At 39.0% G+C, this 23,791-nt stretch overlaps 2 protein-coding genes across 4 annotated transcripts in view; both read left to right on the top strand.

The window, feature by feature from the left end:
* The window catches only part of erbin (erbb2 interacting protein), a 60,998-nt gene extending 56,180 nt beyond the window's left edge, over positions 1 to 4,818 (top strand). The window contains exons 22-26 of the mRNA XM_079256148.1: positions 1,541 to 1,597; positions 1,697 to 1,864; positions 3,931 to 4,023; positions 4,163 to 4,237; positions 4,337 to 4,818. Coding sequence (XP_079112274.1) covers positions 1,541 to 1,597; positions 1,697 to 1,864; positions 3,931 to 4,023; positions 4,163 to 4,237; positions 4,337 to 4,444 — 501 coding nt within the window. The 3' untranslated portion in view covers positions 4,445 to 4,818. The remainder of the gene's footprint in view (positions 1 to 1,540; positions 1,598 to 1,696; positions 1,865 to 3,930; positions 4,024 to 4,162; positions 4,238 to 4,336) is intronic.
* A 3,632-nt stretch (positions 4,819 to 8,450) lies between these two features.
* srek1 (splicing regulatory glutamine/lysine-rich protein 1) lies at positions 8,451 to 19,707 on the top strand. 3 transcript variants are annotated; one of them, XM_079256227.1, is made up of 13 exons: positions 8,816 to 8,949; positions 9,543 to 9,742; positions 9,907 to 10,039; positions 10,522 to 10,643; positions 11,030 to 11,145; positions 11,243 to 11,389; positions 11,714 to 11,892; positions 12,013 to 12,143; positions 12,221 to 12,329; positions 12,414 to 12,518; positions 12,671 to 12,742; positions 12,846 to 12,960; positions 15,489 to 18,109. In XM_079256227.1, exons 4-13 carry the CDS (start codon positions 10,613 to 10,615, stop codon positions 15,654 to 15,656), a joined length of 1,173 nt encoding a protein of 390 aa, XP_079112353.1. In that variant the 5' UTR covers positions 8,816 to 8,949; positions 9,543 to 9,742; positions 9,907 to 10,039; positions 10,522 to 10,612; the 3' UTR covers positions 15,657 to 18,109. The 3 variants fall into 3 exon arrangements, 2 of the variants coding, with proteins under 2 accessions (XP_079112352.1, XP_079112353.1); XR_013771652.1 differs by lacking the exons at positions 9,543 to 9,742; positions 9,907 to 10,039; positions 10,522 to 10,643 and adding exons at positions 8,451 to 8,681; positions 19,649 to 19,707 and having other exon boundaries at positions 15,489 to 15,716; XM_079256226.1 differs by lacking the exons at positions 9,543 to 9,742; positions 9,907 to 10,039; positions 10,522 to 10,643 and adding an exon at positions 8,451 to 8,681.
* The last annotated feature ends 4,084 nt before the right edge of the window (positions 19,708 to 23,791 follow it).

Below are 23,791 nucleotides of genomic sequence, written 5' to 3'. Positions count from 1 at the left end.
CTTTAGTTGGTCTTTGTGGTGCTGTATCTATACAGTTGTGCTCATATTTATTCATCCCCTTTCATTAAAGAAGGAAAAAACAGCTGCCTGTAAAATAAGCTGAAATTGACTAAAGTAATAAAAAATAAAAATTGTATGAAAATCATTAAATTTTTTTCTAATTCTGGTTAAATATAAATATTTTTTTAAAAAGCAAACAAATAAGATAATTTATTACATATCACATCAGTCATAAACTAATATTGTGTTGATCAATCTTTTAATGTTTCCACTCCAGTCAGGTGTTTTCTGTTCCTCTCAGTCAGACTTCTGCACCTGTTGACAGGTATTTTGTCCCACTGTTCAACACAAAAGTGCTCTAATTTGTCCAGGAACAATTTGTATGTTTGTTTGTTTTTTTTTCTTCCTTCAACTCAGTTGAAGGAAAAAACAATGTCTTAGATTACTAAATTATATTTTTGCACATTTTTAGTTATTGTTTCTTTTTTAAGTCTCCAGTTATTTGAGTGACTGTTGTAAATTTAGCCTTTTCTTTAATGAAAGGGGATGAATACATATGAGCACAACTTTAGATATGTTTATTTTCAACCATTTTATCCTCACAATGTTACAACTGATGCTGTCCTGAAAAAAAAAAAAAAAAACAGATGTCTGGATGTTGACTGTGCTGAAAAAGATTGAGCTTCTACATTTATGTGTGTGTAAAAACAAAAGACAGGTGGATAAAAATAGCAAAACACATCTTGGAGTTTTAAGGGTTAATGTCAGATTGTAGTTCATCAACACTGGAGCTGTTTAAAAAGGGCTTTATGTTCGTATGGGTTGACACATTGCCAGAAAATCAGGCTTTTTCTTTTTTTTTTTTTTTTTCCACACCTTAAAGAAACACAATCTTCATGTGTTCGTAAGCCAGCTACCAGATGTGCAACATGAGGCTACGTGTTGAACAAACGGCCCCTTTTAAACCTAGCAGGCTTCTCTCCATCATAACAATCATCTTTTCCTCTGCTTTGTGTTGCTCTCTAATCACCTTGTTAGTGTCCAAAAACCTCCTCCTCCTCCTTTAACTGCACTTTCACGCCTTATTTTGTTCATTCATCATGTTCACTCCAACTTCTGATCACTTCAGAGTCGCTTCGTACCTTCTAGCTGTATGTGCGGGGGGGGATCTGTGTCGGTGAAAGGTAAGCGGTGCAGCGTGTGACTGAACGATGTAGAAGTGGGTTTTAGAACCTATAGTGGCCGACAGGAGATTTCCCTCTGTTGTCACTGTGTTGCGGAACCTCTTCCCAGCTGAACAGAAAAGATTCTCCTCATTTCCACGTGAATTTCACGCTGCTTAGTGTCTGAATAGAAGCAAAGTAGTTCAGTTCTTCACCCTAACCAGACATCTTAATCCCTTTTTCCCATTGAAGAAATCAACACCTCGCTGCCTAAAATCATTAGAAGACATGAAATATCTTCATATCAGCCGTTTGACGCTTTGTCTTGTATGTTTTTGTGAGTTTAGGTTCTATAATCTTCACTTTTTCCCTTTCAGGATGAAGTTTTTGTTCCCCAAGGGCCACAGAGTTACACCATGGACCCTCACAGAAAAGTATGTAGAACATAAGCAGAAAACTGTGTTTCTTCTTTAAGTGTAGAGGAGACCAAAACAGCAACGGGCCTCTCTGTTTCTCACTGTGCTGGTTTCCAGGTGCCTTTGATGAATGGTCAGATGGGCCCCTCTGTTCGTCCTCAGATGAACCAGACCTCCATGGCTCGCCATCCGTCCAGAGAGCAGCTCATCGACTACCTGATGCTCAAAGTCTCCCAGCAGCCGCAGGGGCCTCAGCGAATCCCACACGAGGCGATGCAGCAAGAGGTGAGGGATGGCGTTCCCGTGACGTAACTGTTACAGTCTTGCTGCTTTCTGCAGCCTCGGATTTAACCAGCTGATCTGAAAGTAGTTCAATCTTCATCTGATGATGAAAAGAAACATTTTTTGTTTGTTTGTTTGTTTGTTTTTAAATCAGTGTTTGTATTAAAAAAGTGTGGGTTTTTTTTCCCTTTTTGGCTTTGTCTAAACATAATAGTAGCCTAAAAAGCTCTAGCATGTTTTTCATCATGCTATAAAATCACTGGGACGTGCAGTTATTTGTCAAATTGTCAGTAAATGACCATTTCCAACATTTTCAGGGTAAAAATCTTTCCTTTAAACCCAAACTTTTCTACAGAAAAAGCACCAAATGGAAGGATCAGACTTTTCAGATTACCAACAATTCTTGAGGGTGTCTGTGTGTTGAAGAGCTCTGATTGGTGAAACACACTTATGCACGACATGCAGCTGCAAACGTATTTATGTTGCTGCTACAAACTCTTTTACTGAAGCTGAGAAACATGGCGGCTCTTTGCCGATGACGTCATTAAGCGTGACTTTGATTTTGTGACTTAAAATTACCGCAAGTCTTGACGACAGGGCCGTAAGCCGGCTGAGCTGAATATGAGACACGCAGAAACACATTTGGGAAAAGTTAAAGAAACTGACAAAACATTATTAAACCCTTCAGAACCACAAGAGCCAAAGTTCAGACGAGCAGCGTCACGCTGATTTTCTGCATCTTTCCTGTGTGATGGAAAATGAAACAACACAGATCAGCAGAAATGCTTTTATCCCACTAAATAAATTCCATGTAAGAAAAACATTCATTAAAAGTTTGTGGGGGGAAAAACATCTTAATCAGTTTCTTATTATCACCACATGGTGGCGGTAATTCTGCCTGCTGCTTGCCATGTAAACAACAAAACCACACCGCCAGGTTGTGGCGTGCAGAATATCTTCCCTCCGTGTTTAATGACACCAAAACCTCGAGTCTTACTGCAGGATTTGTTGCTACTGCTCAACTAACCATAGAAACCATAGAAACATGCTAAAACCACTGGAACAATGCAAAGATTCTCTGCTGAAAGCCCTCAAAGAAATAAGAGGAAAGAAATTATCTTAGAAAATGATGGAAACTCAGAATGTTCTGAAAAATAATGAGCGCCCTGTTTGCTCTTTGTGAGCAGAAGTCAGATGTTTGAGACAAACGTCAGACTGCTGCTGAATGAGTGCAGCGGTATTCGGGTCTGGAACCAGAGTTCAGCCTCCTCTGCTGCCTCCTTCACACAGCTGAGGATACAGCTGCAGCTTCCACCTGAAGCACGAGAGGATCATTTTATCACCTTCCAGAGGATTTAGAGCTCAGCTTTTCTGTGATAACTGGCCAGAATCTGTTGCTTTACATGTCATTCTTTGTATTTATATCCACCATAAACCTGTTTCCATGCATGTCTTCTGATTTAAGATTAACCTTCTAGCATTTGTATTTATTATCATAATGCAGCCATCACTTATGTTTCTGATGTAACCGTGTTATTATCCTTCAGCGCTGTGGTGTTGTTATCAAATCAAACCAAATCAAAGATGCTTTATTCATCCCCGAGGGGGAATTCAAAGTTCAGGACAGCTCGTCCAAGATTTGACAGACAGACATGAAACATTCATTTAACATTTCCTACCTCTCTGTTCTTGTGGGTTTGAATATTTATCTCAGCTCTTTGTCTTTCTTTCTGTGTAAGAATTACTTAATCCTCTTTGTTTGTTTAATCTCCTTCTCCTAATAATGTCTTCACTCTGAAGAGATAAGATGCTTTGTAAAGAATGTTTTTTTTCCCCCACAAAGATCAGCTTTTAACATTTAGGAGAATTTTCTTTCCTTCCAGGAAAACGGAAATATTACAAACACAGTCCTGTTAGTTTCCTCCACCAAACAAAATCTGAGTCACTTTGTTTCACTTCTGCATCGGCTTTGTGAAATAGCCGCTCGGCTGACTTCCTGCTGTAGTTTGATGTTAATGTTGGGATAGTTCTAAAGCAGCGTCCAATGAAAGTGTGCGGGTGTGTTTCAGATCCGTGTGAAAGTGGAGAAGAATCCAGAGCTGGGTTTCAGTATCTCAGGAGGAGTGGGAGGACGGGGAAACCCCTTTCATCCGGAAGATAATGTAAATTAACACCTATTTTATTATTATTATTATTATTATTATTATTATTAATATTATTATTATTATTATTATTACATCAAATTTGACTTTTTTTTAAAGTATTTTTTAACTTAATACTGTCGATGTTTTTTCATTTCAGGGTATATTTGTAACAAGGGTCCAACCTGACGGACCGGCATCCAAGATTCTCCAGCCTGGAGATAAAATAATCCAGGTATCCTGCTGTTTCCACGGAAACAAGTGCGATGTGATCAGAAAGAAGTCGTTTAAGGTGAATATAAGAGATAAAGTGTTCATGTTTTTCTGTCTGCAGGCAAACGGATACAGCTTTGTGAATATTGATCACGCCAACGCAGTGTCCCTCCTGAAGACATTTCCAACCACTGTGGATTTAATCATCATCCGGGACGTGCAAGCGTAGACTCCGCTGCTGGGACCTCCAGCAGAGTCAGGACTGACCGCAAGCACGTGAAAGACGAACCAAGAGATTTCTGTTGACTGTCTTATTTTTATACGCGGGCTGATCCGCGGACACCTGTTGGGACTATTCGTAGAAGAGAATCTTCAGAACCTCGATTTAACGGGGAAAACCACTGAATGTAGTGGATGGAAGCGAGACGGCAGCAAAAACCTGAAAGTACGCGTCCTCAAAAGGCCGACACTGTGGTATACACATATATATATAAATATATATATATATTTTTTATACAAAGAAGCTGAAGATATGACGTGCTTTGATGCAAATGATGTGGTCTCTGTACAGATCATGTTTTTTTTTTTTCTTCTCTTATTTTAACCACTGATCATAAGGTTTCTTCCTGCAGATGGACTTGAAACTGACCTGTGGGGGTGTGTAGGGGGGGTGGGCTCACTTTTGATCCTCTGTCTGTCATCCAGTTTGCCGTTTTTTAATTTTTATTTTGAACTTATTTCATTTCACATGTGGAAACTGTTGTGTCACTCGCTCGCTGATCTTTTCCGGAGGACAGTGTTACGTGCTTTTCATGGGGAGACGAATGTAGATCAAGGAGGTGATGGCTTCGCTTTTGTTCCTCCTGCAAGATTGAAGAGTTGCGAGGAGGAAATGTTCCATCCAGCTTTCCATAAACCTGTGAACGATCCTCCATGGCACATAAACACAGCTCACGCCAGCTCAGCAGCATCCTCTGGGGGGAGACAAACACTGCACAACTCCTCTGATGCTGAAGAAATTCATGAGGATCTTCACGTAATGAGGCGGGAAAATGGAAAGAAAGTGACATATTGTGGGAACCAGCGGGTCAAGGTGTGGTGGATTTGAAACTTTGGGAAATCTTTTGGACAAAATGCAGAAAGGAGCTGCGAGAGACGTTTTGGCAAAACTAAAAAAAAAAAAAAAAAATTATATCAAATAATTCCCGCAAATTTCAAAATGATTAAAAGCAGGAAGTTTGTTGCTTATGCTAATTAACCAAAGCAAGCAGAGAAGTAGGTTACAGAGCGTAAAAGCAGGGATACTTTAAGAGAGACGTTTTAGTATCATTTTAGTGGCGACTTCCTTTCAGACGGCAGCCGGTGGGACGAGTGTCTCCGTATCTCAGTTTAATTTCCTACATGAGAGAAGACCACAGGTTGCCTTTTTCTGTCTTTAAAACCATTACCTTGCTTGTTACTCATCTCTTCAGATCTTTTGTTTGTTTTTTTCCACTGTACAGAGAATATAGATTTGGGAGAGAAAAACTGTCAAAGTGCCATAGACCTTGAACTGTTTGAACAGGGGAGGACGTTCGACCCCATAACCCGAGCAATACACACATATTCACAACCAGTTTGAGTACGTTTGCAGCGTAACGGCTTGAAAGCAATACTTAAAGCCTTTATTTTCACTCGAAGAGCATCATTTTTAAAAGAAAACAGCGTTTTAGTAATCCCTGGTGATTTTACATGGTTTTTATATTGTGAAATGAACTTTTTTTTATGTAATTAAATGGCACAGGAAATATATATAAATACGGTAGAGCTTAAAAGAAGAACAACTCTGCATTGTGTAAAAGTTTTCGTCACTTTGCCTGAATCTTTTTACCGTCTGTCGTGTAGAGTTCCAGATCCGTCAATGTTCATGTGTGTGAAATGATCAGATTGAATCCACTTAAAGCAGCGTTGCAGCATTTTTACAACAGCGTGATTAGATGTTTAGTTCCTCTCTCTGTTAAACACTCACAGGTACAGCACCGGAGATGATGAAAGTCTCGTGCCAAGTCGTGGCCCCGGAAATTCCAGCGTGGCGTTTTTACCATATAAATGTAAAAACCTGTTAAGTTTTAACTCGATTTGTCGACATCAGTTTGTGTCTTTTAACTTTCCAGCTCATTGCCTGTCAAACCAAAATGAAAACACTGTGGACGTGAATCAGATTTTACTTCTTTGAAATGATTAATTTTACTATTTAGTTTTTGGTCTATTTTTATTTACAGGCTAAAAAAAAAACATAAAATGCTTTTCTGAAACTTTTCACACAATATTGTATTTTACACCGATGAAATCAAGAATTTCTTTTTAACATTTGTTGATTTGTCTTCACTTTGTAAGAATTTTGGGGATGAATTTCTGGGGCTATGGTCACTTTTCTGTTCATGACATTAAAAGTCTGACGTTCTTAGACAATCTAGGGAGATCATGTTTAACTTTTCTTCTTCCATGTTGGTTTGTTTCATAAGCTCCCACTTGGTTTGTATTTATTTAGCAGACTTACGTGGATTTTAGGCCATATTAATCAAATTGTACATACTCTAAAAACATTTGAGAAGAGAGTTAATTAAGGGATTAGTGACTTGAGATTGTAAAACCAGCAATAAATTGCAATGCAGAGGCACCCGTTTTAATGTATAGCTAGTCTTTCTGAAGTTTCTTTGGAAACAGTCACAGTGGGATCATAATTGATATGCATTTATCCAACATTCCAGATTTTGTACATAGTTACATGTTTCAGAAGTAACCTGTGGAAAATAAACTAATGCTGTTTAACAGTGATTTTTTTATTTTTATTTTTATTTTATGTTTTTATTCCATCGTCTGGGTTCATCTTAAGGACTGATGCCAAATCTGGGATTCATTTTTATTTGGTTTTATTTCAGATTAAATCTGAAAACGGTTACTGAGCTCAAAATCACTACTGCTTTTTATTGTGATGCTGAAACCTGTAACAAGTTCCTTCTTCAAGACAGTTGTTTTCAGCTACATTATCAAACTTTCTATTAGGAAAAAGTTGAAAATGAGGCTCATGAATAATACAAAATTTAATTTGACTTCTATTTGGCCCAGAAGATAGAAACCCAAGATATAATTTAATTTATTTAATGTACATTTTTGCATTTCAAGTCTGCAATGCTTTCCAAAAAAAAAAAACGGTACATGGGCCTTTTTAGGGCTGGTAAACAAACAATGTTTGAAGACACAATTGTAAACAAATCCATAAAAAATAATGTAAATATTTAAAAACTGACTTTGTCAAATAAAGATAAAGGATTTGCATACATCTCCTAGAATACAAATTGATCTTAAACACTCAGCAATGTGGAGGAATTTCAGTGCGTAAAGGTCAAAGGGGCAAGTGTAAGCAAGCTCAAGCAGAGCTGCAGCAAGAGCTGCTGTTCATTAATAGTGGATTAAACCGCATGAGCAAAGGATTACCCTGTGCACTGCAACGCAGAGTGACATTCATAAATGCATCATTGTTAAAATAATAAATAAATAAGGTTAATCTTATCCAGAGGGGCTGTAGTTTGTCTCGACTGGGAGGCATGATGGATGGATCGTAACACAGTGTAAATACACATTGTGATCAAATAAACAATTCTCCTTGGATGGAAATGATTGCAGTATGCTCCATTCAAGGCTGGATTATCCAATAGACATTATGGGCACAGGCCCAGGGGCCCATGCCCACTTGGGGCCCATGTGGGGCCTACATAGAGAAAGCACCAGCAGTTTGGACATGAAACAAAATGTACAGATAGTTACACCACAGTGTCTAGTGTATTGCTATTGGTACCACTGGCTGAGGGATGTTGGAAATGTCACTTCACACTGCATCATTCACAATTTTCACAATGTTACAGTGGGAAAGGGGGCCCCTGGAACACTGAGCCCAGGGGCCTCTGCACTTTTAATCCGGCCCTGGCTCCATTTGGAACGTAATCAGCTGTAAGAAGTAGTTTGAGGTTGTCAGTCCGCTAGCAAAGACCATGTCTCACTTCTATGTTGGTAGTATTTATATAAAGTGAGGGAAATAAAAAGGTTTATAAATGCAGAATCCAGTACAATCTCCTTATCGTGTCCATGCTTGCGGACCGAGGCAGTAATGTGACATGTCCACCGCTAGGGAGAGGTAGTGCGCTCCCAAAGTTGATACTCATGCCTGCTCAGAAATGGGAAGAAGAAGAAAACCTCTCGCTCTGCCCTCTTGGAATGGCTGCACTGGTAAAGCTAACTGAGAAATAATTATATTAAATATTATAACGCACAAAATCATCGCAGTTATTAGTTTGAACAATGAGTGGTATACCGGGAACAGCCGTCGTTCAGGTCACGAACCTGTCTTCAGCCGTGAGTAGCGAGCAGATGCGCACTCTGTTCGGTTTCCTAGGAGACATCGAGGAGCTCCGCCTCTACCCGCCCGAGTAAGCGCCACCCTCCGCGGCCATGGCCAGCTAAGCAACACCGCGGACCTGCGGCCCATTCGCGGTCCACACGAACATAAAAACGAACAAATTTTAGGCCTAATAAATAACAAACCCCTTTTTTTCTTTTACAGCAACGCCTCTCTGTCTTTCTCCTCCAAAGTGTGTTACATAAAGTACCGAGAGCCTTCCAGTGTTGGTGTTGCGCAACATCTCACCAACACTGTTTTTATTGACAGAGCTCTGATAGTTGTACCATGTGCTGAAGGTGAGTTCAGCCAGTTTCTTTTAAAGCCCTAATAATGTGTAAAATAACTTGAGGTGACCGTCTTCCCTTGAATGTTTTCCTTTTTGGGTGTGGGCTGTTATTCACATGGAAATTTTGTAAAATTGTGCAACTGGTTAGTTTGGATTTCAGACATTTTTTTTTTTATCACATTTATTTGTAACAGGCGATGGTTTGCATCACCAGCTAGATTCTCAAAGGTTTTCTGTTTGGTTTCACCAGGTGTTTCTGACAGATAAAATTAGGTGAAAGACGTTTTTATGTTGAGGATAAACAAAATGGACTGTCTGGAACAAGTAGCTTGCGTAAACTAAATAGTTTGACTTGTTAGGAAAAAATAAGAAAGAAAATAAACCCACTGTAACACAGTTAATCCTTTCTCTTTTTCATCTTTTCTTTTTGTCATTAAACTCCCCTTCCTGTTTTTGGTGCCACTGTTGCTCCCTTTGTGTACAGTCATAATGATATCACCTCTGACTTGATGCTTTTGTCCACGTGACTTGGTGCTAGATGGCTACTGAGTTTATTAATTTGGTTTTGTATGTTTTTTCTGTGTGATTATGTGTGCATATCAGATGACTAGAGTGGCCCAGCTGTTACACTACACTAGCCTGAGTCAGGCATTGTTTTCCAAGCCACTATCCCCGATCGGGCCAACGCAGCCTTCAAGGGGGAATGTGACCCGGAGAATAGCCCGCTGAACCTTCCAAGATGGACACCTTGTCTCTTTTTTTTATTTTTTTTATTTTATTTTTTATTTTTACTATAATTTTCGGTTTGTTTTCTTTCATACTATTCCATGTTGTCCACTCTCTACTGTCTCTACCTAGAAATTGCAGTTTTTTCTTATCTCTAGCGTTGTGTTTATATTTTTTTTATTTATGTTTGTTATTTTCATTATTGTCCAACCCCTACCCCCCCTCTCTTTTTCTACTACAGCTGCAGCTTGTGTGTGATTGAATTCTGTCCAGGTTGCTACGGCATACCGGTGGGGATGCTAGGAGGATCACTAACACTTTTGTTCTCTTGTCTCCTACACCTGTTGATGAGAAGGGCTAGGCTTTGTGGAAAAGTGAGCCCCAGTTAATGACGCATAAATCGTAACAAGAACAAGAAAATCATGTACTCAGTGATGTAGTAGAAGACTTTTCCCTCACATTACTACAGTATTGCTCTGATGTGGATGTTTATTGTTTAGTAATAACACAGAACTGATCAATGAGGCTTCATTTCTCATCGTAACATGCTTTGCATTGATGATAATGCTTATATTAAAAGATGGATCTTTTAAAAGGAAGCCTTTCTAGTCAGTGGAAATCTTACGCTAAAACCCTCCAGCTGTACTCAAATAAATGTGTAACCGTTGTGCGTTCTTCCCCAGCATGGAAGCAGATGATAACTTTACTAGTGGAATGAGCAAAAAAAAAAAAAAAAAACCTAATTGGTTGTATCTTTTTTTTTTTTTCTTTTTAATAGCTAAGTTATGGCTAACATTTTCTTACAGTTCTTAAAATTGTTGTTCTTTTCTGTATCTGATGTCCTGTGTGCTATTAGTGATGCAGCCATTGGGGTTGTCTTGTGTTGCACACCTTTCCAACACTGCGAAACGATCGCTCCACGGAAAAGCGCCCATGCTTGATATCGTATGGTTCATGACCAATATGTTTCCAGTACAGGTGACCCATACATCAAAGTGTTGACTCATTCTCTGCTTTTTTGTTTCTTTTCTTTTTAAAATTATTAAAAAAAAAAAAAAAAAAATAGAACAACACAATCAGTGCTCTTTTGTTTGTGAAAAATACATGATTTTTTTCTTTCTTTTTTTTTTTTTTGCGTTTTTTTGCACTTCATATTGGTAGTACGCATTCAGTGAGAATAATAATTATATAAAAACAAAGTAAGGTTGTTCGGTCATGAGTAGACAGTAGAAGACTTGTAGGCTGTATGGGGAAGTGTATGCTCTCTTTCTCTCTAGAATACAGTGGGATAATTGTGCAGACATAGAGGAGACAGAGAGAAGAGTTTCTCTCTTGCCTTCACTAATATCTGCTTTGTCCTGCAGGGAAAATCCCAGAAGAGGCCAAGGCTTTGTCACTCTTGGCACCTGCCACACCGGTCCCCAACCTGATCCCCGGTGGAGGATTGCTGCCGATTCCTACTCCAGCTCCACTTCAGAATGTGAGCCAGCATCCTGTTGTTGTTGTTGTTGTTGTTTCTCGTGCACCTCTGGTACAGTAGTGAAACTAAAGTTGTCTGCGTGCTTTAACACCTGCAGCTGAACCTCCCGTTAGTGAATCGGATTTCTGCTGCTCTCAGCCCAACATCGTCTGTACTCTCGCAGCCTCCCCTCGTTGGAAACGTGGATCCCTCAAAAATCGATGAGATCAGGAGGACGGTTTATGTCGGCAACTTGAATTCACAGGTAGCTCACAGACTCAGTTTGGTTTTATTTGGGTTTGTATGTTTTTCCACCAGTTCAAGACAGGGTTGGTGCCAGTGTCAGTTCAGAGTTTGTATTATGCTAAAGCAATGTGCTTGTTGGATATAATCAGAACACAGGTGGTAGCATGAAGCAAAATGGGACTAAACTACTTCAGTTCATATTAGTAGGTTATGTTATGATTACAGATAGATAACTGTATAAACCTCTATTTGGAAAAAAATCAGTCAAACCAATTCTGGTTCTCATCACGGATCTCCACACTTCATCCCCTCGTTGATTTTTGGTTTTCTTTCTGTCCCACAGACCACCACTGCAGAGCAGCTCCTGGAGTTTTTCAAGCAGGTGGGAGAAGTAAAGTTTGTGCGAATGGCCGGAGACGAGACCCAGCCGACACGGTTCGCCTTCGTAGAATTTGTCGAGCAGGAATCTGTCGCCAGAGCTTTGACCTTCAATGGAGTCATGTTTGGAGACAGACCACTGAAGTACGTCCTCAGTCAGGACTGTGATTACTGTGGAGTTAGTGGCTTCATATGTTGATGATGCATTGAATTTTACTTAGATTTGAGAGATTTATATGAGCTGACTTCTCAAACATCTTCCAGGGTTAATCATTCCAATAATGCCATTGTTAAACCTCCCGAGCTGACGCCGCAGGCTGCGGCCAAGGAGCTAGAAAGTGTGATGAAGAGGGTGAGGGAAGCCCAGTCCACCATTGCTGCTGCCATAGAACCAGGTAGGATGTTTTTATTTGCTGCATATGTGAGTAGTTTAGCAACACAGCTAAAGCTGCAAATGCTGCTCATATTTTAGCGGAAGTAAAGAAGCGTTCGTCCAGTCGATCTCGGAGGTCACGCCGGTCTCGATCACGCTCACATTCACACTCAAGATCGCGCCGGAAAAGGTCCCGTTCCAAACACAGGTGCCAAGCCGATACGTTTAACGTTTGCTTCAGTAGCAGGATTGTCACGTCGGGTATTCATTTTTATTTTCTGCTTTCGAGCAGGCCGTCGCAGAGGTCGTGGATGGCGAGCAACTCGCACAGTTCCAGAGGTGGTCACAGGAGGCGCTCTCGCTCCAGAGACAGGCGACGTGCTCAGAGTCACTCCAGGTCTGGAGGCTTTTCTCAGAGTATCTGCCTGAATTTGCCTGATTAAAAATGAGATTATTTTTATAAACGTTTCACACAGTAATGTGTTAATTGTAAAAAATATAAATATATTTTTCATAATGTGTGAATTAAGTTTTCCGTTTTGTCATCAGGGGCCACAAAAGGAGGAGTAAAGATCGGTCCAGAAGCCCTCGAAGGAAAGCCAGATCTCCTTCACCAAAGCGGTGAGCCCATCACGTCCCGTCTCACCAGTCTGAACCAGTCTGCTTCTGGTACACCAGTAATCTGCTTTCTCTGTTTTCATATGATTTTATTGGCTTCTTTTAGAGGTAAGAGAGAGAAGAGGAGGGAGCGCAGCCGGGACAGAAAGGAACGCTCCACATCCAGGAAGCGGAGCCGCAAAGATGAGGACAGGATAAAGAGCAAATCCAAGACAACAAAGGTAAATAAAGCTCAAACAACGGGTGTAAAATATGCATCAGAGTGCACACGATGGGAATGATTTAGATTTAATTTAATGGTAAACATCAAAAAGCAGACATTAATTTTAATTTAAAAATGTAGAATAAAGCAAATATGGGTCGTTTTGCATGCGGTTCAGTTTCATTCAGGAGAAGCAGATCTCAGCTGGAACATTTTTACTAACATTATTAAATCAATGAATTATTTTTGTTTCAAAGAGCAAAACTTCACAAGTTTTCACAAGGTGCCTGTTTCAGTGTCTTTGCAGCCTCTGTTAAAAAAGCAAAATAAGCTCAGGCTGAGGATTTATTATTATAATTATTATTTAACTCCTGCAGTCTGTACTGTAGGTGGGGTGATCCGACTGCAAAGGGGAGGGGCACAGCAGCCCACATCGGTTTCTGACAAGATCAAAATAGTTGTGAGTACAAGAAAGGAGTGCTCTGAAAATAGAAAGTCAGTTTGTGGTAAGCAAAGTTTTTATTGTGGAGGGGGTTACCATGAATAAATAATAAATGTATCTATGAAATACTGCAATTTAACGTGGATGTCACCGTTCGCTGTTAAAAAGAAATAATAAAAGAAAGTTAATTTGCTTTTCATTTTCTCATCAAAAGCAAAACAGGGAAGGATGGAGATAAATAAACATGTTCAGACCCCAGGCAACCTGCTTCTTCTCTAAATGTTTCCATTTCTCCCCAACCTGACCCTGAGACCACACGATCGACCTACTTCTAACGTTTACCGTAGACATCCACCAAAAAGCTAATGAAGCTGATAATTCTGAGAACCCAGGTGACACATTTCATCTTATCATCGCTCCATCTTTTGTCTCGACAGCGATCGAAACGTTTCACAGCAGAACAAAATGTCCCCAAAAGTCATCTTGCAGAAGTTCTTGTTGGAGATGCAGCGCACAGTTTTGTCACGTACTTTGGTTCACAGCTTTGTGAAACCTAGACACCCTGACTCTGCAGCGTTAACACCTCCATCATCATTTCTGATGTTTTCAAGTGTTTTCAATGGTCATTTAATGAACGAATGCTTTGGTTTAATTATAACATGTCCGTCAGTTTGCAAGCTAAAGTTTAATAAAGTTGGAAATGACAGTCGGGTTGTATTTGCACACTGTTCTCCCAGATGACATGCATGGGGAGAGGGTCATTGACTTGTGCAGTGAAGTATATTCTATGCAGCACCACTGTGGACTGTGTGAAAAGATGCGCAACACATTCTGTATGTGGCTTTAAACAACGAAAAACTCCAGTGGATATTTAAACATGGTACTAACGCGGCGTGCATGTATTTGTACTGGAAGCGATGATTCTTTTGTCGAGGTCACACTCCAACCAAGCGGCAACCTCTGCTGGACTAAAATGAAGTCCAAGTACCAGAAGCTCACCCCTCATCTGCCTGCAGCTCCAAAACAGCAAATCCCCACAGGATCCCATGTTAAAAAGGACAAATAAACATGTTCACATCCTGGTCAGGTTCATCTTCATGACAGCTGTGGGGGGAGCGACATGTTTATATAACTCGTACATCTGGAATTCAGCATCATTTGTAGGGCTGTGACGATATGCTTTTGTCCCGATTCGATTCCGATTTTTTTTGGATGCCGATTGGATTTAAATTGTGATTCTCAAAATTTTTCAATTTTGCTAATTTTTGTTGCTTAAAAACAAAATAAAATATATAAAACTTTTTGGGGTTTTTTGGTTTTGCTTGTCACTTTTCTTGATTTCAATTTGGAAAAAACAACACAGTAACCAGACCCTCATTCTGCTGCTATAATGCCCAAGATGACAAGTGAAAAGATCAATAAAAATTACAAAAATTTTATAATGGATTATTTTTATTTAGAAAAATTAAAGGGGAAAAAAAAAAAGATTGGGGGAAAAAAAAAGATTTTAAACAAAAAAATCGATTTTAAAATTGTGAAGCAAAATATCTTGATTTTTGATTTTTCGATTCGATTTTCCCACCCTTAATAATTTTTGGCGTGTCCTTTTGATTGAAAGATACCCGATTCTGCAGCAAACTGCTTTACTTCCAGTACAACTTCAATCATACAGCCATTCATAGGCGGATCCTATCCATAATGATTCGTTCCATTCAAACATGGCGTTGCTCTTAGCCGAATGCATGCGCAGGATGGGGGGTTAGAGCAAAGTCTGCATCTGATGCAGTGTGTTGCTTTTCCCCAACAAGACGATAATGAACTGATGTGTCTGTAAAGTGTTCTGAGACTACATTGTTGTCAAGTGTTGCAACATAAATAAAGCTGAATTGAATTAAACTGATGCATGTAAACACACACAGATGTAAACATGACTTGTGTTTTCAGTCAGAGCAGCAGAACCACAACACCGTCTGTGTTTTAACCATGTCTGATATTTATCTATCTGCAGGTGAACCGCTGTGGCAGAACAGCTTTTTTTTTTTTTTACATGAGCCGAAACCAAAACCCACAGAAATAAGTAAAAGTTCCTTTATGTTGTTTTCCAGCTGGAGTTGGAATTTAACAGAGAGGGGAAGGAAGATTATGGAAGCGACAGAGAGGACTCAGGCACGCCGAGCGAAGACATGACGTCCTCGCCGTTCGGCCAGCACAATGGCAGCTATAAGACTCTCAGTGAAGAGGACGCATTTCTGGGTGCGGACGGCACCAAGTGACTATTAAGGCACCATGGAAACGATTCCTGCTCCCATCAAAGCATCTCCAGTGCTCATCATGTGCGTACAAATGCATAAACACTGAAGAACTACTTGTTTGTCCCATCATCGTCGTCATCCTCTGGGTTTTTCTTAAAATACGCAGGATTCTGTCATTGAGCCCGTGTCTGAAGTACGGTGTTGCAAAGATAACAAACTCATTTATTCAACACCTGGAGAAGGAAAGAGCATATTAAGATCTTCCATCTGCTTCGTGCTTGTTTCACGGCTGTTGGGTTGGCTTGTGTAATTTATAAAAAGCCTCTAAGAGCTTCATCTCATATTAACTCTGCAGAAAGCGGTGGTAATAAATGAGAAAACCTGCAGGCCTGAGCCAGCTGCAGATAGTCCTCCTGGTCTTAGTGGTTCGGTTTGGTTTCATCCCTCCCAGGTTATCAGTGTTTCCATCACATTTCAGTACGTATTCCATCTCCAACACACAACATGCACCAGAAATCTGCTTCATTAGTCAAACAGGAAAAAAAAAGCTGCATCTTTATCATCGTCTCATGTATTTTGGGAGATCTTTTTCTTCATCTGTGGTCTGTGTAAGTAAAATGGCGTTTTCACACATGTCTGTAGGAATATAAAGGGAAGAATGAGGCAGCTGTCTGAAAGAAACATGCATTTTATTCTCAGCTATGTGCACAAGTGTGGCTAAAAAACAAAAAGGCTTAAAAGCTTTGCACTCTTCCTCAGGCAACATTTCTGCAGCTCAGCTTTATTTCTCTGTGAAAGTTGATCTGTTTCTGGAGTGAAAACAGACAAGAGACTTCTACTTTAGCAATGCTTCGTTGTAGTTTAAACCTAACAAGCCTTTAAGTCGTCCATAAAACTCTTTAAATCCTGAACATGTGATGGGTATCTGAACTAAACCAGGACATTTATCTGAATTCAGTTTATAGATCACGACAGAAATGATCCTGCAATGGCATAAGAATCAGAAACTTTGATTTTAATCTCACTGAAACGTTGTTTTTCCGAACTTGGACATCTGGCTTCATGTGGTGTTTGTAGCTCTTTGGGTAGAATTAAAAAGGTTGTCACTTTTCCTGTCACTCTTAACCTTGAAGTAACTGCGACAGCTCCCATGTTCTTCCTCACTAGGAGAAGCAGCGCTACAACTGTCTTGTAAACTGATTCATGTCTAAACAGGAAGAATAATCCTAAAACTAACCTACATTCCTCCTCCGTTCAGCACACACAAAGAAATATAACAGTTTTGTCCTCCGGGCTTCATTAAGATCTTCCTACATCACACATTTCAGCTTTTGAGGAGAAAGCTCATTTACTTTTTGTCATTTAAGGAATATTACAACTCAGAGGTGGGTGAGGTGCCCTTCATTCCCTGTTTTACATCCCATTTCCGCATCATGTTTGGCTATCTATTGACTCACAGCACTGGAATTAGTGGTATGTTCTCGCTGTAAACTTTTAAAATGTTTTCTATTTGGTCAACATGAAAACATTGCTTTACTGCCTGTCTTATAGGTGTACATAAAAATGCATATATATATATATATATATATATATATATATATATATATATATATATATATATATATATATATTCACACACACACACCCATACATGTAGTAGCCTCAACATCATAATGTGCAATTTTCCATTGTTCTGCTATTGTAACTTTGTAAGAGATAAAAAGCTACTAACTGTAAACAACAGGTTTAGGTGTGCAGAATGTCTTTGAGCTCGTGTTACGGGGACGACGAGCTGAACAGGAAATGTCACAGGTCGGCTGGGAAGCACAGAGGGGTCAAAAAGTGCCTAGACTGCGATTGTACAGAGTACTCTAACCATATGTGAAGACTTGTTTTGGATGTTGAGCAGATAAAATCTAATGAGATGTTATATTAAAGTATTGTAAGCTCTGTCTGGTAGCTGAATAGATGAAACATTAATGGGATTTTTGTTTTCTGGGTTTCTGTAATTTTTGACGCTTGATGCTGTAGTTAAGACTGTAATTGTGTTCTAAAAATGTCTGTAAATTGGCCCTGAGGTAAGATTGCTTTTGGGTTTTTTGTCTCTGTGGCTCATACATATTTTAAAAAGAAAACTTACTGGCTGTTTTTGCCAAATTCCACTTGACTGGCTTTTATAAACATGTTCTCTGGAAAAGGGTTGAGTTTACTTCATTTCCCTTTTTTTTTTTTTTTTTTTTTTTTTTAAACAAACTTTTCAGTCTGAAGTTGTGAGCTTCAAACATTTCAGACTAAGCAGGCAGTATGTGAAGAATCGTATTTTTTATATTTGTATCCATCATGAGGTAAATACAGACCATATATAAAGGAGGTGAATACTGTAGAAACATGTTTGATGGGTTTCCTTTGGGGGGTCTGGAGGCTTGATGCTGCGTTCGGGGACTCCATGTGACGGTTCGGTTACAGTGTTTTTGAGCAACTTGGATGTATGAACGTAATCTTATGTTTGAATCTAACAAAACATCTGATGTTTCCAAAAAAAAAAACCCAAAATAAAAAGCTTTTTCTTTCAGCTTTTCTGCTCCGTTCATTAGTTTTCTTTTTGTTTCAGTTCAGTTTTATCATTTAAATAAAAAATCATCCCAAATGTAATCCATCTTCCTGTCGAGACAAAGCATCTTAGCACCGTTATCCCTCTGCTAGCTGGGATGGAAGTTCCCACTGCTCAATGGGAAATGAGCTCATGCCTTGCTGGAGAGACTGGGAAATAAAAGTGTGAACATCTGCAGCTGATGTGTGCAGGTCTGCAGAGGGTTCACCAGCGTGCAGAAGTCTCAGAGTCTGTTTGAATAAATAGCATCTGCATCTGCAAACAGGAACGTTGAACCAGAGCAGCAGAGTTGGAGCCGTCAGCACTTTAAGACTCCGTTGGTGCAAACTTAACATGGTGATGAAACGGCTGCATTATCTTACCTAATAGCTTTGTAATCTGTGTTTTCACCACTAACTGGCCCAAATGCATCAGACTTACTGGGTTTAATTGGCCTCTAACATCATCAGTTGATGAAGATCAACCATTAAACCCATTTAGTCTGATTCATAAACCCCAGGTAGCAGTGAACGTGCTTGCTGTTTACAAGGCTATGATGAGGAGATGAAAATACGTCATTAAAACAGCTGAATTTGTCTCCTTACATGTTTGAAATGTGTTGTCAGATTTTCCAGCAAGCAATCAGCTGGTTAACTGGTTGTGTTCACTGGTTAAAACAACAGATATCCTCCTAAACTAAATTGTCTTATTAAAAGTGAGAAGATGTTTAACCATCATTTATCACTAATAACAGTGAGTCAGCAGCTTTCTCTGTTACTGGTTTTGGGCTGATGTGTGTGTTGTGCTTTGTAAGTGTTGATGGACAATCTGCAGAAATACTGAAAACTGTTTTTAAGGTTATTAGTTTACACTTTTGTCCATATACTGAAGCAGCTGTTTATCTTTTGTCAGATAATCCTGCGCTTGATTGCTTCATTATATCAAGAAAACAAATATATACAGTTAAAAGACTTAAAAGTATTCACGGCTTGGTCATGTAGAGTCGTCCTCAAATGTATTCATACCCTCCCGTTAAAGAAGGAAAAAAGAAACAGCTGCCTGTGAAACTGAAAAAAATAATAAAAATAAAAATTTTATGAAAATCACATTTTGTAATTCTGCTTCAATTGAAATTTTGTTTTTAAAAGCAAATGAATAAAAAAAAGTGACATCAGTCATAAACTAAAATTTAAAATCCTTTAATGTTTCCGCTCCAGTCAGGTGTTTTCTGTTCCTCTCAGTCAGACTTCTGCACCTGTTGACAGGTATTTTGTCCCACTGTTCAACAGAAAAGTGCTCTAAATTGTCCAGGACCGGTTTGTTTGTTTTGTATTGTTTTTCTTAAACTCATTATAAACTAAACTAAATATATCTAAACTAAATATTCATTCTTTTTTTTTCTTAACCGCTTATTCCAATTCAGGGTCGCGGGGAAGCTGGAGCCTATCCCAGCAGTCTTTGGGCAAAAGGTAGGGTACATCCTGGACAGCTCGCCAGTCCATCGCAGGACCACACAGAGACAATTTAAACTAAATGTAATTTAGAAAATTTTTAGTTAAAATTTCTTCACTCTCCAGTTATTTGAGTGACTGTTGTAAATTCAACTTTTTCTTTACTAAGGGTAAGAATAAACTTGAGGACAACTATAAGTTTGACAAGCTTTTTTTTACTTGAATAAAATCACCATTTAAAAACTGCATTTTGTGTTTACTCAGCTTGTTTATCTGAAATTAAAATTTGTGTGACAAATTTGCAAAATATTAAAAAATCAGAAAGGGGGCGAATACTTATTTACTGCACTGTATTCACTAATATTTATCATTAGTTATGTTTACACGGACAAATGACGTGTTTACATGTGTGTTTGGTAAAGTGATTGGATTGTTTGTATTTACATGACGAGCAGGTTTTATATGATCGTAAAGCTTCTGAGATGTGCAGTGCCTGCTCGTTCAGAAGAAGAGTTTCTTTTTATGTTGAACTTTTTTACCCTTAAAATGCTCCAAAATCTTTTCTGTCTTGTTTTTTCTAACAAAAACATTGTATATATATATCAGGGCCGGTTTTCATGTCCCAGTCCCCCTGCTTCCACTGATATCAAACAACAACAAACTAAAATATCAAAATCTTATTGCATTCCTGAGCTCAATCTTGCATTTAAATGAAAAACAATCTGACACATTGTGTGTATTAAACTTCTAAATTTCCCCTAAATGTAAAACAGAATAAGTTTCTGTTTATAGACATTAAAGCAGAAAATGCTCTTTAGAGTCCAAATATTTTTAGAACATGAAACATTTTTGGAAATTTTCCACATAAAATGAAAATAACGCATCTTATTTATTAGAATATAGTAAATGTACAAAATTTTACATCTTCTCTAAATGCACCTTTATTATACAGTAGTTCAGTATTTACAATTTTATTCAGTCTATATGTGTGGATCTGTATTGTTCCACCCAGATTTTAAGGTTAAAAAGGTGGTATTGTGTTGAACATAATCATTTAGCCTATTCCTCAGACTGAGATAGTTATTGTAAGGTAAACTGTGGCTTCATAATTCCACACCCTTCCCGCAGGTCAGTTACAGAATTTCATAAATTTAGTCGCTTTCCTCAATGTTCGTAAATATGACGACTTTTCACCAGTCAGCAGCACAACACACTGCATGTGAAAAGGCTTTTTTCAGTCTTCCAGGTATGTCCAGGCTCGTTTTGGAAACTGAATGTTAAGTTCTGAAAGCAAACTTAAGAGGTAGGATGTCTGTTTTCTGTTTTCTGTGAGTTTTCTTGCAGTCTCGACTCTGCAGTCCGACTTTTAGTTAAATCCATCATAAAATCGTGGACATTTCCTCACTGTCTGAGGTTGGACTGGTGCTAAATTGTCTCACGTAGTCTATTTCTGACTTCACCACAGTGAAGTCCTCTGCCTCGCTTTGCTCAGCTGGAGTAACGGCTGTATCTGCTGTAAGGCTCTCTGGCATCAGCTGCTGGAACATTTCCATTGTGGTGTAGTCACTTGTAAAAACCAAAGGAGACTTTTGGAGCTCTGTCCTTTGCGTTTGCGAGAAAGTGTCTGTTGGATCATTGCTTGTGATATCTCCAGCTGTGCTTCCCGCATCCACTTGGATCCAGTCACAAGTCCTTTCTGGTGAATCTCCCTTGTCCTTTAAAGTATGGAGGAGTGGCAGCAGCGATGGCAGGGTCACAGCAGGGATCACAGCTTCCTTTTCAAGTATCTGAAGACTTTTTGTCTCCCATTCCTCCTCTTTTAGTGTAGCAATTACTCCAAGAAGTTCCTAAACAGAAGATAATATGTAACTTTAGCATATTTGTTTTTTTCGGCAATCAGGGAAAACTCCAATCTGGTGTCCTGTGATCACCGTCGCTACAGTAAAGCATGGTGGTGGCAGCTTCATGGTGTGGAGATGTTTTTCATCAGCAGGGTTTAGGAAATTGGTAAGTATTGAAATATGGTGCTAATCTATGACAAAAGACTTAATCATAATGCTAAAGCAATAAACAGTTTATGGAAAAGCTTTCAAATGTTTTGCAATGAAACATTCAATCCCAGGCCTAAATCCAGCTGACATAAACTATTCAAACCAGGAAAATCTATCCAGCTGCTTTGACCAAATATTCCCACAGCTTGATTTGCCAAACTTAACCTACAAAAGGATCCCCAAAGTTGGGACTTTGTGAAACAAACAGTATTCATCCCGTCAAAGGCTTAATGTCTGATTACTGGTGTGACATTAAAAGCAGAAACTGAAGCTCACCTGTTGACAGAGCAAGTCTAATTTCTGCACTGCATTGCTGCTTCCCGGGTTGGGAATGCTTGGCCACAGGACGACTTTTGCTCTGGGCAGAATGTACAGAGCAGACAAGCATTAAAAATGAAAATTTAAAAAATCTGCTCTGCTCACATTTTCTGTTTATTTTGTACCTTTTTATTATTGGCAATCCAAATATCAGGACAGTGGCCATTACTGCCAAGACAATGATGAAACTGCTGAAGTTCAAATGTCCTGAGCAAAGCAAACGAAAGGAATCAGAAATTATACATTTCTTTATGTTTTAATGGCTGAAAAGTAGCGAAACGGTTCGAACCTTCGTGATCTGTTTTAAAGAAACTTGCAGTACTTCTCACTCCTACACCTGCAGAGGTGAAACCGGAGATCTGGACCTGGTAGGTCGTTCCACTTTTGAGCTCTCCCAGCTTGTAGCTGTTGAGCTGTGGATTAATGGTGAGATCTGAAAACAGAATGAGTTTAATGCAGATCACAAACACAACTTGGAACTTTCACAGAACTTTCTATGAAAATGGAAAAAGCTGACGATCCCTCAACTTTTTGCCCAGCAATGAATCTATGGGGTCATTTGCATGAATGCAACACTATCACTTTAGTCTCTTTTTTTTTTTTTTCAAATGCAGATATATGTGCAGAGAGAGACAATAGTAAACCTGTTAGCATGCTAGTGTTAATGCAGCTATATGTACAGAGACAATAGTAAACTTGTTAGCATGCTAGTGTTAATGCAGCTATATGTACAGAGATAATAGTAAACTTGTTAGCATGCTAGCGTTAGCCTAACAGAACTGCAAGCTTGGCTTTTTGAAAGGTTTTAATTCACTCAAATCTAAATGTGTGTGCATCTTTATGTTACAGGTTTTTATTTATGCTAGCATAGCAACACTTAGCATCAAATCTAACATTAATAGTATTCAATTCTGAGATATTAATGTCATATATATGTAGACTTTTAAAGACACTTTTGACTAAGAGAAAAGCGGGACTAAAATCAGTTGTATATCTATGCTGAAGGCTGCATCTGGGGCGCTAAGCTAATTTGTACAAACTAATGTTATTCAGTCCGGCTGAATGCAGATTCACTGAGATACTTATAGGTCAAATTCTGTGTCAGCTCATTATAACCTCTGAAAATTTCAGTATGACTGTATTTGTTAACCGTTCGGGACAGAGACAGATGAAGACAAACCAGCTGGCATCGTGGGAGCGTGTGAAGTCAACTCTACTTTTGCACACTTTGTTGTTTTATTTTATACATGAATTTAGTTTCAGACTGCTGATGCTTACTGGTCTCTGTACTCATTCCCCTGTTGTGGTACTCAGTGTAGTGGATTACGTAGCCCAGTAGGAAACCTCTGATGTCTTCCACTGGGATGGAAAACCACTGCAGCACCACAGAGTTCACCGTTACGTTGTACCTGCTGATGTTTGTGGGAGCACTGACAGGAGCTTCAGGAATATCAAGACAAACTTCACGTTATCAATTCATGGCTTAATTTGAATTGTGATATAAAGGTTAGGAGAGTCTTGCTTACATCCTTCAATGAAATAAAACTGTGTGTTCGCATAGGTCCTCTCGCTGTTGTTGACATGCTTCATGTTGCATGTGTCTTTGTCTGGTCGCATTTGCAAAGTGATGCTGTATTTCTGATAGGGCTCCAAAGGCTCTGAGGGTAAAAAGAAAAACAAAGAAAAGATAAATTAAACAAATGAATTTTTATGAATTGCAGGCAGCAAAGAGAAAACCGATCCACC

This window comes from Telmatherina bonti (genome assembly GCF_933228915.1).
Source record: "Telmatherina bonti genome assembly, chromosome: 17".
Classification (NCBI taxonomy): Eukaryota; Metazoa; Chordata; class Actinopteri; order Atheriniformes; family Telmatherinidae; genus Telmatherina; species Telmatherina bonti.
This window is presented reverse-complemented; position numbering and strand designations above follow the sequence as displayed.

Bases quoted from the DNA above. Each gene is read 5' to 3' on its own strand.
- srek1 (XM_079256226.1), top strand. From the start codon at position 8,554: ATGAGTGGTATACCGGGAACAGCCGTCGTTCAGGTCACGAACCTGTCT. The intron at 8,950-11,029 runs GTGAGTTCAGCC...TTTGTCCTGCAG, and splicing joins AGTTGTACCATGTGCTGAAG to GGAAAATCCCAGAAGAGGCC. The intron at 12,330-12,413 runs GTGCCAAGCCGA...GCTTTCGAGCAG, and splicing joins AGGTCCCGTTCCAAACACAG to GCCGTCGCAGAGGTCGTGGA.